The following is a 15,162-nucleotide window of genomic DNA, read 5'->3' as shown; positions in this document are numbered from 1 at the left end:
TCTTGGGTTATATTGGGTTATATTTTCAGTCACAGAGTAAATGTGGATGTGTGTATTTTATTGTCTTTTCTGTTTTACTGTTTTGGTTGTGTTTACACGAGCTGGCATTTATCAGTTGCATTTACATATTTGGTATTAAAACAATTAGGTTGCTACCTGGAAATTTGTGGCCAAGTATGGTTGCTGATGTGATTCTTTTTTACATTCCAGTTACCCCTGACAAAGGGCCAAGCCCTAAATGCATTGAGTGTATATCACTGTGGTTACCTAGGATGGATTTTAGATTGTGACATGCTGTAGAAAAAAGCTGGGATAGGCATTTCTCAGGCATTTGAAGATTGGAATTTCGATGTTTGTCAGAGAGAATTTGAAGCTTTTAAAGAAAAATGAGTAAAGAACTGATTACTAAGGAGAACGTGCATTAAGTTGCATTAAACTGGACTTGTGATTTTTGCCTGTGACTGTCGGTTGTGAGACTGGGAGCTGGTGCGTCTTTAGGGACCAGTCAGTTTTGATAGTTACAGCGTGTCTCTGAATGGAAGGCGCACCTGGTCAGCACACCAAATATTCTGCCGTTGAGAATCCAAACACACTGAGTGATCTTTGTGATAATTCTCATACTTGCCAGGTCACAGACGTCAGGCAGTATTAGATGGGCAGTAGCAATGTAAGCTCAATCAGTTTACTGCCTGGGCAGTAGCAATGTAAGGTCTATGTGTTTAAGGCCTGGGGCGTAGCATTGTAAGTTTTGTGCGTTTATGACTTGGGTACTAATGGAACCTTGGGTATTTGTGCCATATGATAGTCCATGGAGAGCCATGTTAGGTGTGCAATGTACACAACTGGAACAAGGGCTAATGGATGGACGAATAACCCATCGAGTGACTTCTTCATACTCCCGCTCTGATGTGGCAATACGGCTGGGACAGACGGACTCAAATGTCTGGAGTGCCTCCACAAGAGTGGTGAAAAAGCCACTCACGTTCAGGGCTCACCACTGGAACGCTAATATGGCTGAGACCAAGTCAGTCCCCCTGACATGGCAAGTACGGTTGTGTTAGTGTCTGCGACGTGGAAGGAACACCTCTGGAAGGGCGAGAGGTCTCAGTCAAAGCTTGTCAAATGTTACTGAGAGAGAGCGATGATCCGTTCCAGCTACTATCAGAAACACCAGTCTCTCAGGCTACAACAGCGACTGCTTTTCTGAGCTCCCTCACGGCAAACGACAACATTGAACTGACTTATTCTGACATCAGCGGCACAACTATACTACCTCTCCCTCTCCCCCTAGCGCCATCACTTACTTTGGAAGAGTCGGATTCCTTCATCACCATGTAGGGTTCGCAGCACTCCCCAATATCACCTTGCTGCAGGACCTTCTCCAGCTGGAGGGACAAAAAAACCACAATGAGGCACCGAGAGACCAAATATATCCATAGACAATCCTATTCGTGCACACTGCACAACTTGCCATCAGAAAGGAGATATGCCGCCCTTTTGTCGGTATTTTAACATCTGGACCCAAAATTCAGGAGGTTATAACGGGGAAATAAAAACTCTGTAGAGTCAAAAACATTAAGGGACAGGCAAGCATTAAGGGTTATTGTGTAAGGGTTAAGATAAGAGTAGGGTAGAGCATGTGGAAGATTTAAGGTAAATGAAAATTCAAAAAGTTAAGGGAAGGGTGACAGGGATCTCTTCCATAATTATAAAGGTAAAAAGAAATATTAAATAAAAGAAAATAGTTAATATAGTTAACATTATTATCATAAAATTAGAAAAAAGGTTGAGAGCAGTACAAGTGGATTTCCAATATAAATTACACAAAAAAAAAAATCAAGATTTGCTTGTAATTTTTCTAAATTAAGTGAAGTTACTACTAATAATAATCAGAATAAATAGGATCCCGATTTGAATCACTGACGAGCGAGTAGTGCCCAGTTATTAATCATCTCTAGAAGAAAACATGGAAACTTTATCGTCGAGAGACAATGGCAGTATCACTACACAGTGCCCACTGCAGCACTGCAATAGGCACCGCCTGCAATGCTCCTGCTGCATGCCTATCAAAACAATCCTTTTGGAGGGTATAGTACATTTTGACAAGATTATAGGATTACAGAGGCTGTACCACTGCATAAGGCCCGGCAACAGAGTGTGAGCCTAGCAACGTACACAGCCCGTTGGATGTTAGATGGGGAGGACCTGTCCTTAATGTAGAGGGCTGATGGCTGACCACTACATGCACCCCCGGCAGACAGTTAGGGGTCTCACACATACCATTGCACTCATTTGACATGAACAACTCTTTGTCTATTTCACTACCAGACTTCCAAAACATAACAAATTGAGAAGAAATTCAGCTATCTATAACGGAAACCAGGAAAACCCTAAAAATGCAAGAAAGACCCTAACGTGCTGCAACTAACAGGTAAACATGAGCGTAAAAAACCTGTTATGCACATTACTGACAATCACAGCAGGATCTGGCACTGAGAACCAGAACAGAGACTGCAGCTCTACACTACAGCGAAAGACTGCCCTGACAGATCGCAACAGCAAGATGTGCGAACACAAGAACAGATTATATTTCTGCGCCACTTCACACAGAGAGCACTGAACACACACAGACAAAAGCAGCTACAGTGTTGAGAAGCAAAGCAAAGAACATAACCCCACTTCCTATAGACAGCTGAACACATACAAACAGCAAAAGCAAACAGCAGCAAGAAGTAGGACTAAGAACATTACCACAGATAGAGAGCTGCACACACACCAACAACAATAACAAGCACCAGCCTTGACAACTAGAGCACTGATAGAGGGGAATACATATAGACAACAGCTGCAAGATGAGAGAATAAGAACAAAACCTTACCTGCATTAAAAGTTAGTACAGCCCATACAGACAATATCAAGATACTAAAGAGAACAAGAACTAGACCAGAAAATGTAGCGCCACTAATTATAGAAAAAGCTCAGCACATACAGACAAAAGCAGTAAGATATGGCACTGCGACCTACAGTGGAGAAATAACCCTATTTCACAGAAACTTTGAGACCACAGAGACAATGACAAGATGCAGCATTACGGTTCAGAGTAAACACTGCTCCTTTCAAAATAGATAGCACTGAACACAGAAACAAGAGAAAGTTATGGTTTCGATACAAGAGCTTTGTTAAGAAACACATGGAGAATGAAATGAAGGAAATAAATAAATAATTCTACAGAACATAACCGAAAAAGCGCAAACACGAAGTACTACACTGAAATTATATTTGTGAAAATAGCAGTCAAATTGGAAACCTAGTGAAGGAAACAACAGGCTTGAATATTATCACATTACAATAGACACTGGTAAATTGAACTATATTTTTCTAACAGCTGAAAAGCATTTTACACAACCTAAAATACTATACCACAAGATTCAATGTATTTCACAACAAACCATGTAATAATTCTGGGTGGCAGAAGTTTAACCTTTGCCTAAAAAGCTGGGAAAATGTAGCCTTTATAAGGCCGGCAAAGTATCCTGACATCACCCAAGGCGAAGTTTTATATCATCCAGCCTCTGATTTGCTGCAGTGACATGTTCCACCTGCGCCAAATGAAATTTGCGTAACTCCGTACGTAAACATAAATTTATGAGCAAGTCACAAATGCTCACAGAAAATGCTTTTTCAATTCGATTGGGAATATCAGAATTAATTCAGATAGAATTAAGACACAACTGTCCACCAAAAAGTGTATGTGATTCAAGTCCTCCAGACTGTATGCTAATTCAGGCTTTAGTTTATGTGGAATGATGTCTGCAAAGTAAGCATGGATGTCCAAATGTGGTGGGCTGTCCTCTGCCAGAGGGTGGTAAGCAGGGACTCCAGTGACCCATATGGCAGGCAGCTGACTAGAATCTACATGACCTATAGTGAACACTACTTTTACAAGTATATTAGCATATGAGAACAGACATTTAATTTAGTAGCTTGTCAGTCGCTCATGTGCGTTAGACAATAACTGTGCATAAAATATATTTACATTTTATTTTATTTGATAGGCTTATGGTTTACGATGACTTTAAAAAATTTATTAATATGCATTTTTTGTACATTTTATTGTTTATATACATTTCATTTTTAAATATATTTAAAAATCCTGTTGGCCTACTAACTGGTCACTCAAGAGTGGGCCCGGTCTTAACTTTTGCTGGTTGACTCTGACATATACTGCTGCTGGTCAAGTGGTGGCTTTAATTAAGCCTTTCTTGTTATTGCATGCTAAACAATAAATAAAATGTTTAAAAAGGTGAACATATAGACTAAACCAGGTTTAGGAAATACAATTAAATATTACAATTGTTCTACTTAAACGGATTTGCATGCATGACGCCTACGATTTTATTTTTGGACTAGTGAATTCCTCTCCTCTTGTGTCTCCTGAAGTAGATATAGTGTATGTGAAATCTTTAAGTTTGCACAAGTGTAAACAATTTTTTAATATAACACGTATTCATATATTTATTCTTGTTTAAATTCCAGCTTACATTTTACTTGTATGTTAATTGGATTTCAATTAGATATAATTTAATTAAGAGAATATTAAAACAAAATGAATATTTCATAAAAAAATTAAAATATTGTAATCAATCTAAAGAAGAAAACTGTTTGCCAAGATGTAGAAAAATACCTTAACAACAAGAAAAATATCTGGTGAGGGATAGGTAATGGAGAAGAGAGCAGATCGTGCCAGGGTGGAGATAGCTGCATGAGCGACGTGTGCCCGCAGCATTCCTTTCATTGCATCCGAGTTCACATCGAAGTAAAAGTTCTCTGAAATCTGCATTGGGGAAGAGAGCACAAGTAAAAGATAATAGGTTATTTTGGGCGCAACTGCACCCTGCGATGGAATAAAAGTAACTGTTCTATTGCTCAGATCCTTGTGGTAAACTGCTCTGAAGGGAAGGAGGTTTTCTTTATATATATACACATTTCTCTGAGGTTATTGAGGTTTTGTAAGATACTGAAAACAAACAGAACATCTGAGAACAAACATACCATATATTTTTCATACATTTAATCCGGTGTGCTACCGGGCAATAAAGAAATGTATAAGCCATGTATAAGAGGAGTTTTTTGCATGAAGTGCCAATGGCTGCCATCACAGTACAACCTCAAACAAGCATGGATTGGTGAGAGTCAGCAGCTAGTTTGCAAGAAAAATCTTATGTTAAAGATTAGGGTATGACGGTGTGAACATACCCATATTTGGAATACAGTGGATTTCCACACAGGAGTGAGTTGTATTGGAAACTGGGATGGATGGAAAAACATATGAACAAAACAAAGAGCACATTTCCCAAGAGAGAAGAACCCTCACTGTGGTAAAGCACCTGCTGTGGGACAACTGCTCTGTCCCCAGGAAAACAACTTACACAAAGACGGCCAGAACTGACGGGTCTCTTCAGGGAGCTTCTTCATGTGAGGTTTCTGTCCAAAACAGTGGATTGAGGACAGATTCCAGCCCCCCTCTAGCACATATTACCATGCTTGGTAGATAAAGCGAGACCACCTTTGATTCCAAATCGTGTATTTAAATCACCTGGGATCAGAGGCTGACAGGTGGTTGGCTGGTCAGCTCTTAGCTGCCCTCCAGCTCCTCTGAAGTTGGCAAGATATTATTTTACTGACTTTTTCTTACTTTATATGCTCAACAGAGGAGAGCTTTAGAAACAGTACTGAGAGAGGGGATTGGGCTCCTCCCACATGCTAATCGGCCGCTCTACAAGTTTTGGTTGAGCAGTTTTCTTCTTTTAATGAAAGAGTGCTTGTATTACGCTGCTTTCCTTGTGAGCTAGTTTATGCTTAAGATAATAGGTTGGAGTTGTTTATAGTGTACGGCTAATCATCAAAACTATATATGTTACGACAAAGACTTATTTGCTGTGAAAAGCATCTCTTAAAGACAATCGGCCTATGTGGTTAGATGTTAAAGCCTGTGCAAAGGCATTTCATTACATGACACATAACACATTACTATACTGAATAAGAGTTTTGGCATTGGTGACCCTCACTGATAAAACTTTGAGAGTAGGACATTTGCATTCTGAAAATTCTTTAAAATTTTTATTGTTTTGCTACTTTGTACATATTTGTACTTTTATGACTAAATCCGATGGTTTCCTTGAACAGAGCTTATTCTCCACACAATAGGCTTGAGTTGGTTAATTTTGCAACCCAATGATAAAGACTGTAGGGCAGATCAGTTCATTTGAAAACATTATTTCAGATGCTATAGGGCAAAGGTAGTAGGCCAGAAGCATTTACTATGAAAAGCATATGTTAAAGCAAATTGACCTTGAAGGGTGGATTATTAGTATACTGTGTATAATGAAAAAAATCCCATTTCAAGATAGTTGCCCGTTCCCATGTTTTAGTTTTTTAGACATATTTCTTATTGCAAGTATTGACCACCACATTTAGGCAGTAGCAATGTTTCTCTTTTCTTCTTTTAATCTCAGTGAATCTTTCACATGCTTATTGATTTCGTATGTGTGTTTTATTGTGGATGGTTGAGTGGGTGTTTGCAAGACCTAGTCAGCGAGCGGATGCATGAGTAAAAGGTTGAGTGACAGAGTGAACGTATGCTGATTTTTTTATTGCTGTTTGATTGGTAAACCGGACCTACACGGACTACAAGGCTTGTTACTAGCAGCTTTATTGTACTGATTAAGTTTTTTCGATGCATATTCTATTCCTTATTTCTTTCAATAAATGAGTAGTGTTTATTTTCATTCTGAAATCACACAACTAGAGTATTTATTTATACTGCAATAGGACAGGTTCCGAGGCAATGCCCAGTGTCTGCTACTACTAGAGAAACCGAGTCAGGAAAAACATTCTGCCTCAAAGCACAGTCGAAGGTTACAAACACCAACACTGCTTGTTCAGGCAGAATGCAACAGTGCAAAGAAAACCACCTTTTCCAAGGGAGGAACTGAACTTCTGAGCCACAAACATTGTCTTAGGCTGCATGATTCAGATGCAAGGCCATCCTCCTTTCCCTGTCTTCATGCTTTGGGTCTGGAACAAGAACAAGGTGATGCCACTGAAAGAGTTGACATTGAGGGAGACCTGTGGTTTTAGGAATCAATTCAAAAGAAACCTCTTCGGTCAGTCTTTCTTTCAGTGCCTACCTGACCACAATTGCTTGAAAGGACAGAGTAACGGGAGAAGACCTTTGACTGTGCTTTCCTTGCCAGAGCCATTTATGGAAATGAGTGAGCCTGATGAGTGAATGGGCAGCGACACTGTTATGCAGGATGTCACATCACATTCTCAATTGTCACGAAGTGTTCGATACGCCTGGAAGTGAAGCATAAGGTGATTGCTTTGAAGATTGCTTCTGGGATACTGTGGAAATCATTAGCTACTAGGCACTATGCATTGAGGATTCTGTCACTTTACACAGTTGTCCCAGGTCCACCTATACAACTGCACTCCTGTTTGGAGAACCAAGTTAGTCCCTTCAGATACTGGACTCCAGAGTTAGTGAAGTTAAGCACAGCCTTACCAGGAAGAATCACCTGTGGGCTAAATACTTTCTGGTGTTCTGTCCGTTCCAGGGGAACATCTGTTCAAAATACTTTGCACCAGCCTGCAAGCACATCCCACCATGTTATGATGTGTGTGACGCCCTGACGGTAAATCACTACCAGGTACTCTATGCCCCCTGGGGGAAGATCAGCTTTTCTGTGCACTCTTGTAGGTAAGTTGCTACCAAGTGCTCTGTCCTACAATGTGGGTTCATCACTGCCAGGTACTTTGTGCTCACACCATGTACAGCACCCTTTTTATGCTCCCTGCTCCTGAAAACGTTGCCTTTTGATAGCATCTGGATAAGAAGTTCCACAAGAAAAAACAACTGGTTATAGGGTCTCAGGGAATTTTAAAGACCTGCGCAGACAAATCCCCAAATCACTTGAACTAACACAACAACAAGTAGACCCGTAGACTCTACTTGTTGTGTTAAGAAGTTCCACAATCAGGGAAGTTTTGTTTCAATTCCTGTCAATCATTAATGCAGCCACTGCCAGTGACCTAACTCAGAGGGTCAGGCAAATCTATCTCGCAAAGCTGTGCGAGATCAGCAGATGGCAGGCTCAAATTACAACAGGGATGACTCGGCTTCCCATCCTTCTGACATCTGGACAATACGTAACATTCAGGAGAACAATAATAGTACTTTTTACAGATTTTATAAAGCTGTAAGACTGGCAGCAAGCCTATAAACTAAGCATATTTTTAGGAAAATACTACAGTTAATCACAAAAGCACGGACCTTTTTCTTTTCCTTGACATCGTAGAGAGCTATTATGCCGAAGATGGGCTCAATCTCGATCTCAAACCTAGGGAGAGACAAAAGTCGGTAAGATGAACAGTGAGACAGGGCACAGTAGAACATGAGCAGGAGGCTGGATTAGTAGAACAAAGGCACTCGGTTCAGACACACAGCCCCTAAAAAATAAAGCAAGGACTTCCTCACACAGAGATGAGCAGGGTAAGTCTGTAAGAAGTTGAACAATTCATAAGATACAAGAAGGCTGCTTGCAGAAACTCCTGACAAGGGACGGATTTATGGGATTCCATCTCAGAACATTTCAGAGACATACAATTTCAGAGAGACTTTTTTGCTGAAAACCATTTCAATCAAAATACTTGGCATTGCTATATACTGTATGAAATGGACACTGCAAAGAAAGCGAATTGTTTGACAATTTTTTCAATGAAAAAAAATGTTTTCCCCCCAGAACAAATTTTATTGAGTTTGAACGAAATATTCAGGCTGCAACGGCCTACATACAAATATAGGAGATCATAGGGTAAATACCCATAATCAATACTAAAACGTGCACAGTCGAAGCCCGACCACCACCACCCCACCCCACAGAGCGCCAGCAAAACTTTCCGTCAAATACATCATTGGTACCCATCTCATGTTCGCACATAGTAGCCTCATAATGTTGAATTTTAGCTTCCAGATGGGACTCTACAGTTCAGACACGGGTCAACACTATACCTCTATAGTCAGCCCTACGCTGCCATATCTTCGGGTGTTTTTATGGCCATCCCCTAGCCTGAAACACTGCATCCTACAGCCCTATACAATAATCCATCCCTCTCTTCCAGGTCCCTATTGATAGCAGAGTGTCAGCTTTTCACAATCTGGCTATATCTCTCTTCGCTAGCAAGAAACCTAGAAAAAGCAATTTTTTTATAGCGATTGCCTCCTATTTCCTCTTTGTTATGAAGCAGGATCAATTTAGGGTCTAGTGGGATTTCCCAGGAGAGGACCCCCCCTGAACTTCACCCCCGCCAGAATGGTGTCAATCCTACACAGCTCCACAATGTGTGAAAGAAAGTGCCCACCTTTTACCCCACACATTAGACACTGGGGGGGAACTAATTGTGCTCATGTATCACAACTGGTGCCTAGTATAATATGCTCTGTGTAAATATTTGAACTGAATCAGACGAAGATGGGAGGCCTCCAGGGCCTCCATCCTGTCATCATCATCTACTGTATCTATATTCCCATGACAAGCCACCCTAAGGGCTGGCAGAGTTGTGGAGCTATTCGTAATCAAAGACGGATAGATTTTATTTATGTTTTTAATGAAAATACATCCCAGCCTTTACAGGATTTATTAATTTGAAATAAAATGTCTCTTGCTCGGTTCTTGGCCCTAATTCCTCACAAAATGGTTATTTTGAATACACTTATTCCCAGTGGTCGGCTGGTGACTTTTGAAAGTGGTGAGGCTGGCGGCTGGTGACTTTTGAAAGTGGTGAGGCGTAAAAGTTGGGGTTAGGGTTGTGCCGTGAGCGAGCCTGACCGCCATAAGGGGAGTTTGGAGGGGGGAAAAAGAGTGGGCAAATGGTGCATTTTAAAGCTAATTTATGAAAGCAAGAAGATTCATAAAACAATTGTGAAAGTGCAGACTTGAAATATTTAAACACAAAAAATGCTCCGTATTTTACAGAATTAAAATTGTTCAACAGTTACTGTAGTGTGCAAATTGTACAGTTCAACAAGCAAGGATTTCAATCATCTGACTTGCACATAGGGTTGTCTCTGCACTGCATTTGGTTGCTAAAGCTGAAAACTTCATGAAAAATCACTATGAGGTTAGTGTACCACGTTATTTTATTAACCTCTGATTCCGACTTGTGAGAGGGAAGTATGCAGGACTGGCTGCTAGCCAAGTGGGGGGTCTACAGCCAGGCCCTAGAACTTGTTTTCAGCTGCTAATGTAGCCCACCGAGTAAGCCATGTCCCATGGGAGTAAGAAAGGTGCCTCACCTGCAACGGGGGCACAAAAACAGCTCATCACCAAGAGGCCCTTTGACTCCTTGGAGCGCACTGCCTGCGCAGCCCCTTTGGAAGCACTACTGTTAAGCAGTGAAGCTGCAGGAACAGGAGTGTAACGTGGACTCTTGCATGCCTTACAGTGGTGGACCCCTCAATGCCTCTAACACTTCAAGGGTCCCCCTACTCTCCATCTTGTGACATGCTGTCTCTGGAAGGGTTCTGCTGTTGCTAAAAGGTTTACTTCCTGCTACTGCTATCAACCTCTTGTCTTCATGCAGGGAAAGTGTGCTTCCCTCAATTGGATTTAGACACAAAAGGCCTCCAAAATAAGGAAATACATGAAATAATACGTGCAACAACACCAATAATATATTTAGTTTTTAGTAACCACATTCCGGTGTTCAAACCACAGTCACTACTCCTGAATGGCAGACGCGACTGACCATGAAAGGCCGTAATTGAAAGTAATAAATACTAAAGGCTTTTACTGCACAGCAACTCTGGCATGGTTCCTAACAGCGCAAGTGCAGTGCAAGCTCTACTTTTAGGCACTAGTACGTTTTCAAGAATTTAGTTCAACCTCAGCTAAGAACACAGGCATGGCAAAAGCAGCAGCACACCCCATATTAGAAGTACCCGGCAGGTTCAAGGTTCAATGTTCAATGTTCACTATGATAGGTGACACTTCTAGGGATAAAAGGTGATCCACGATCGTTACTTCATTTCAGCCATCTGTAAGCCGCTGTGTTCCTTGGCTCGCCGTAAGCCTTGAAACATACAGCGGATGTCACCTATCATAGTGAACAGAAGATTTTTGGATATTTGGAATGCATTATGCGTATTGAACACTTTGCGTCGTGACTTAAGCAACTGTGGATTTTTACCAAAGTGGGAGACAAACTGAAAATGTTTTTCTTGAGGATATTTGCATCAATGGAATAATTGCATACTAACTTGGAGTTTATGATATAATGATCCTGGGACTTCAATGATCATTATATGATTGGAGCGTTTTGACGATTGCCCTGAAGAAGCCCTATTTAGGGCGAAACGCGTTGGCTGTATTGTTCCATCATATTATGCCATAAGTGGTCCAAGAATCCATTAAAGGATCACATTTAACATCACCGAAGAGTCTGGACTGATTTGTCTATTGTGCATTTGTGTTTTGAAATATTTATGTTGCTTCTCAGTGCTTTTTTTATTGTACTATAACTGTGGGGTATTTTTGGGAGTGGACCAAGGAGGTGGGCAACTTTAACTTATAAGTATATTTATGACTTGTGTATATCAAGGTGGTGCGGCTTTGAAGTATCCCTTACTGCCTTTTTGTTGTCTTTTGCTTTCGGGCAAGTACCATCAATAGGAGGCAGTGACCACAAGCATATTTAATTCCCACCCTCGGCTCCCGTGTTGAAAACAGAGATTTTAAGGGATGGCGGGACAATACCCCGCCGGTCTGATCGGAGTGCGCCATTTCAATTCAAGTTTATTTTCAAGATTATAATTGGAAAATAAACTGGTCAAACACATTTGTGTGTTTACACGCTGGCACCTCAGCGTGCGGATGAGAGAAGTGTCAGCCTGCTGCCGCCACCTCACGGAGGAGACACACGGCACCTGTTGAGGTGAAGGCGTGGACACGTTCAGCTTTCATCTGGGATTCCTAGTCCCCCACGTTTCATCACCAGGCACGTTTAAATGATAGCTTCCGTACTGTATCTTTATAAATTAGCATCCTTACTGTATCTTTATAAATTAGTAGAGCTAATGTCCTTTTCTACACATTCCAAGCAGAGGCTCGATTATTCTCAAAGGGGTGGTTTTATTGCGGTGTCTAAAAATATTACTTTAGAGCAAATCTTCCCTCTTAGGTATCCCTAAATGCGCCATATACGCACTCGTTTGACTGAGTTATGTCATCATCAACCAACCTGATTTGTTACTTTTATTAGACCAGACATGGTTTTTATTACCACATTAGTTGTTCGATAAGCAATTAAGAGAGCTTGATGGGTTACTGCTACTGAGGTCCAGTCACGCAGCCGGCATGACTCGGGGGTAGGGGTCGCAGGGGAGGTGAGGGGGCCAGCCGAGCGCCTATTGGGAGGCCATTTTCTCTATGTAGGCTGCATAGAGATAAGGCAAAGAAAAGGCAGAGAGTGACCAAACAGTCAGGGCCCACAGCATTGGGCAAGTCACTCCTCTCTGACCCGCCACCCCCAACCAGGCATAACCTTCTGCTCACTCCTCCCCGACCCGTCCACCCGCCCGCCCCCAACCAGGCATACCCTTCTGCTTTCTCACAGTACGAGAAGCAGAAACATAAAATGGTATTTAAAACACCATTTTATGTTTCTGCTTCTCGCACTGCGAGAAAGCAGTAGGGCGACGCCACTCCCCCCTAATGGAGGAGCCGCCCCAGCTAATTTATCTGATTTTGTTTTCTTTTATTCAGTTTGTCAATGAAACTGTTTTTCAGTGAAAGATTTTTACTGAAGTGGGTTTCTCTGAAATGTAAATTATTGGGATGTAATAGTGGATACTTCAGAGACACAATTACCAAGAGTAATGCATTCAGCACACAGATCCCCCAGGAGTAAACTCATGGGAGCAACATTGGGGGAGCCCCTTCAATAGATCGAAGTTAGACTTACTTTAGCGAGATACATTTTACCAATATCCGCTGTCCAAAATGTTCTTTGGGAATGTCAGGGATATTGCAGCGCTCCACCGCTTCATCCTAAAAGAGCAATAACAAAAAGCGGTCACACTGATCTCAAGAACACACCCTCATGGCATCTAAACATACAATGTTGCACCCCGTTCAGAAAAAATTTGAATGTTTTGATTTTCAAAATATATATGCACATACTTATACTTGTGCAATGTATAATAATGCAACAATAATAGTGATTGATATTATTGCGGACAGATCCCCAACATGGTATCCGTTGTTGTTAACTCCAGGTCACAATGCAAACGATCCGATAGAAACGGGGTGATATCGTACCAGTATCCAAATAGATGTGGGCAGCTAACCAACATGCACTTGATCAAATGCCTGCAATCCGCATCTAGGGTACATTTTTTAAGCGTTCGAGTTGCTGCACCACTTTGCAATTGTCTCCGGTTTATTATACAACATATATACAGTTTTAAACTGCTGAACCTTTCAATTAACAGAAGTAGACAGAACTAGTGAGATTAAGGGCTTCTTCTATATTGTCTGACTGGATAATCTGCCCAGTTTTAACACTATTTATGGGCCAGCTCAGTCATATCATCTGTCCTGTTCTTGATAATTATTTTGTATAATTCGCCAATCACTGCAGTCTCTCCTGTGGAGTATACAACTGATAATAGATCATGCTCTGTTCCGGGCATATCTCGGCCTAATTTTCTTACTGCAAAGTCCGCATTTGTAGATACTTAAAACAACTACTTTGCAGCAGTATAAATTCAACTTTTAAATCTGGGAAGGCATGAAAGCCAAGTCCATCATACAAATGCCCCAAAAAATGTAAATGCTTTATGGTGCCATGTCCTGACTATTGAATCGTGAAAAACAGACCGTAAACGAGGATTACTCAACAGAGGAGTGTACAAGTTAATTATAGAAATCTGATATTCTGTACACCATTCCCTCCATAATTTCGAATCGTCAATAATAACCTACAAGCGAGGCCAACTGAAATATTAAGGGGACATTATATCTGCATAGGAGATACCTTCTATCTGCACCAATATCTGTTTGATAGATCAGTTGGTTCTTAATGTCACTGCTATCAACAAGAAGACTGCAAATACGCTAAAAGCTGCCCAAAAAATGTGTCTTGAAGTCAAACAATGACTATCCCCTTTATGGAGGGGTAGCTTGATATATCATACCCTCTGATAATCCCAAATAAGGCAACCTACAGCAGCGTCTGAGGGCTTGAAGAGCGAGTTAGGCGTATGCAAAAGAATTGTATGAAAAACGTAGTGGAATTTGTGGAGGATATTCATTTTGACAATATCGCGGGTTACTTTTTATATGCTGTAAGTAGGGCTTAGGAATAGCGCAAAGGGTTAAGGAGGCAGGGGATATCTCCAACAGTTGGCCCTGTGAATCCTGAAGGTGTCCAGCATTTGACCTGCTAGGGCCAGCCACGCCTTGGGGGTTTGATAAAGAATTTGTCTATGTTTCAAAATCTTTTTGCCTATAACCATGCTCCTTATTGTCCAGAGATATACCCAAAACATCCGATTGAACGCCTTCGCAACATCAAAGGGGATCATACTGGCTTGCTGATTTAATGTATTAGCGGCATCAAAAAGCAATATTGCAATGTTTACATTATTAATATCTCTACCAGGTATGACCACCAGGTATGACCTGGTATTGTTGTATACTCACAAGATCTTGCATACAAGAAACAAGCGGTGTAGTCAATATTTTTGCACAGATCTGCATCTGCATTGTTTAGGGAAACAGGCCAGTATGATCCTCTTTCATCTGTTCGTTTACCTTTCTTAAGAAACACAATATTAGTGGCAGTCCATGAATCCGCCATGTCCCCTCTTGATCGATATCAACAATAACCTGTAGTAACATTGGCATAAGTGGGTCAGCAAAGGTTTTATAGAATTCAAGAGGTATGGTGACCTCTCCTCCTGCTTTCCCATAGGACATAGCCATTGTGGCTGCCCGGATCTCTGCTAGTATAATATCGCCCTCTAGTGTCAGCGTCTTGGTCTGAGACAGACATGACATATTAGCAGTTTTTAAGTATTTGTCAGTATGGACCTGCGAT

General features: G+C 41.2%; 1 protein-coding gene across 3 annotated transcripts in view; it reads right to left on the bottom strand.

The window, feature by feature from the left end:
* DOCK6 (dedicator of cytokinesis 6) overlaps positions 1-15,162 on the bottom strand; it is a 409,103-nt gene that overhangs the window by 312,945 nt on the left and 80,996 nt on the right. For all 3 annotated transcript variants that reach the window (XM_085600639.1, XM_085600641.1, XM_085600640.1), the window contains exons 7-10: positions 13,024-13,109; positions 8,336-8,402; positions 4,685-4,834; positions 1,305-1,385 (exon numbers count right to left, since the gene is read on the bottom strand). In XM_085600639.1, the coding sequence (XP_085456765.1) occupies positions 1,305-1,385; positions 4,685-4,834; positions 8,336-8,402; positions 13,024-13,109 (384 nt within the window). The remainder of the gene's footprint in view (positions 1-1,304; positions 1,386-4,684; positions 4,835-8,335; positions 8,403-13,023; positions 13,110-15,162) is intronic.

This window comes from Triturus cristatus, chromosome 4_2, assembly GCF_964204655.1.
Source record: "Triturus cristatus chromosome 4_2, aTriCri1.1, whole genome shotgun sequence".
In the NCBI taxonomy this organism is placed as follows: domain Eukaryota; kingdom Metazoa; phylum Chordata; class Amphibia; order Caudata; family Salamandridae; genus Triturus; species Triturus cristatus.
Note: the sequence above shows the minus strand (reverse complement) of the source record. Positions and strands in the feature narration are given on the sequence as shown.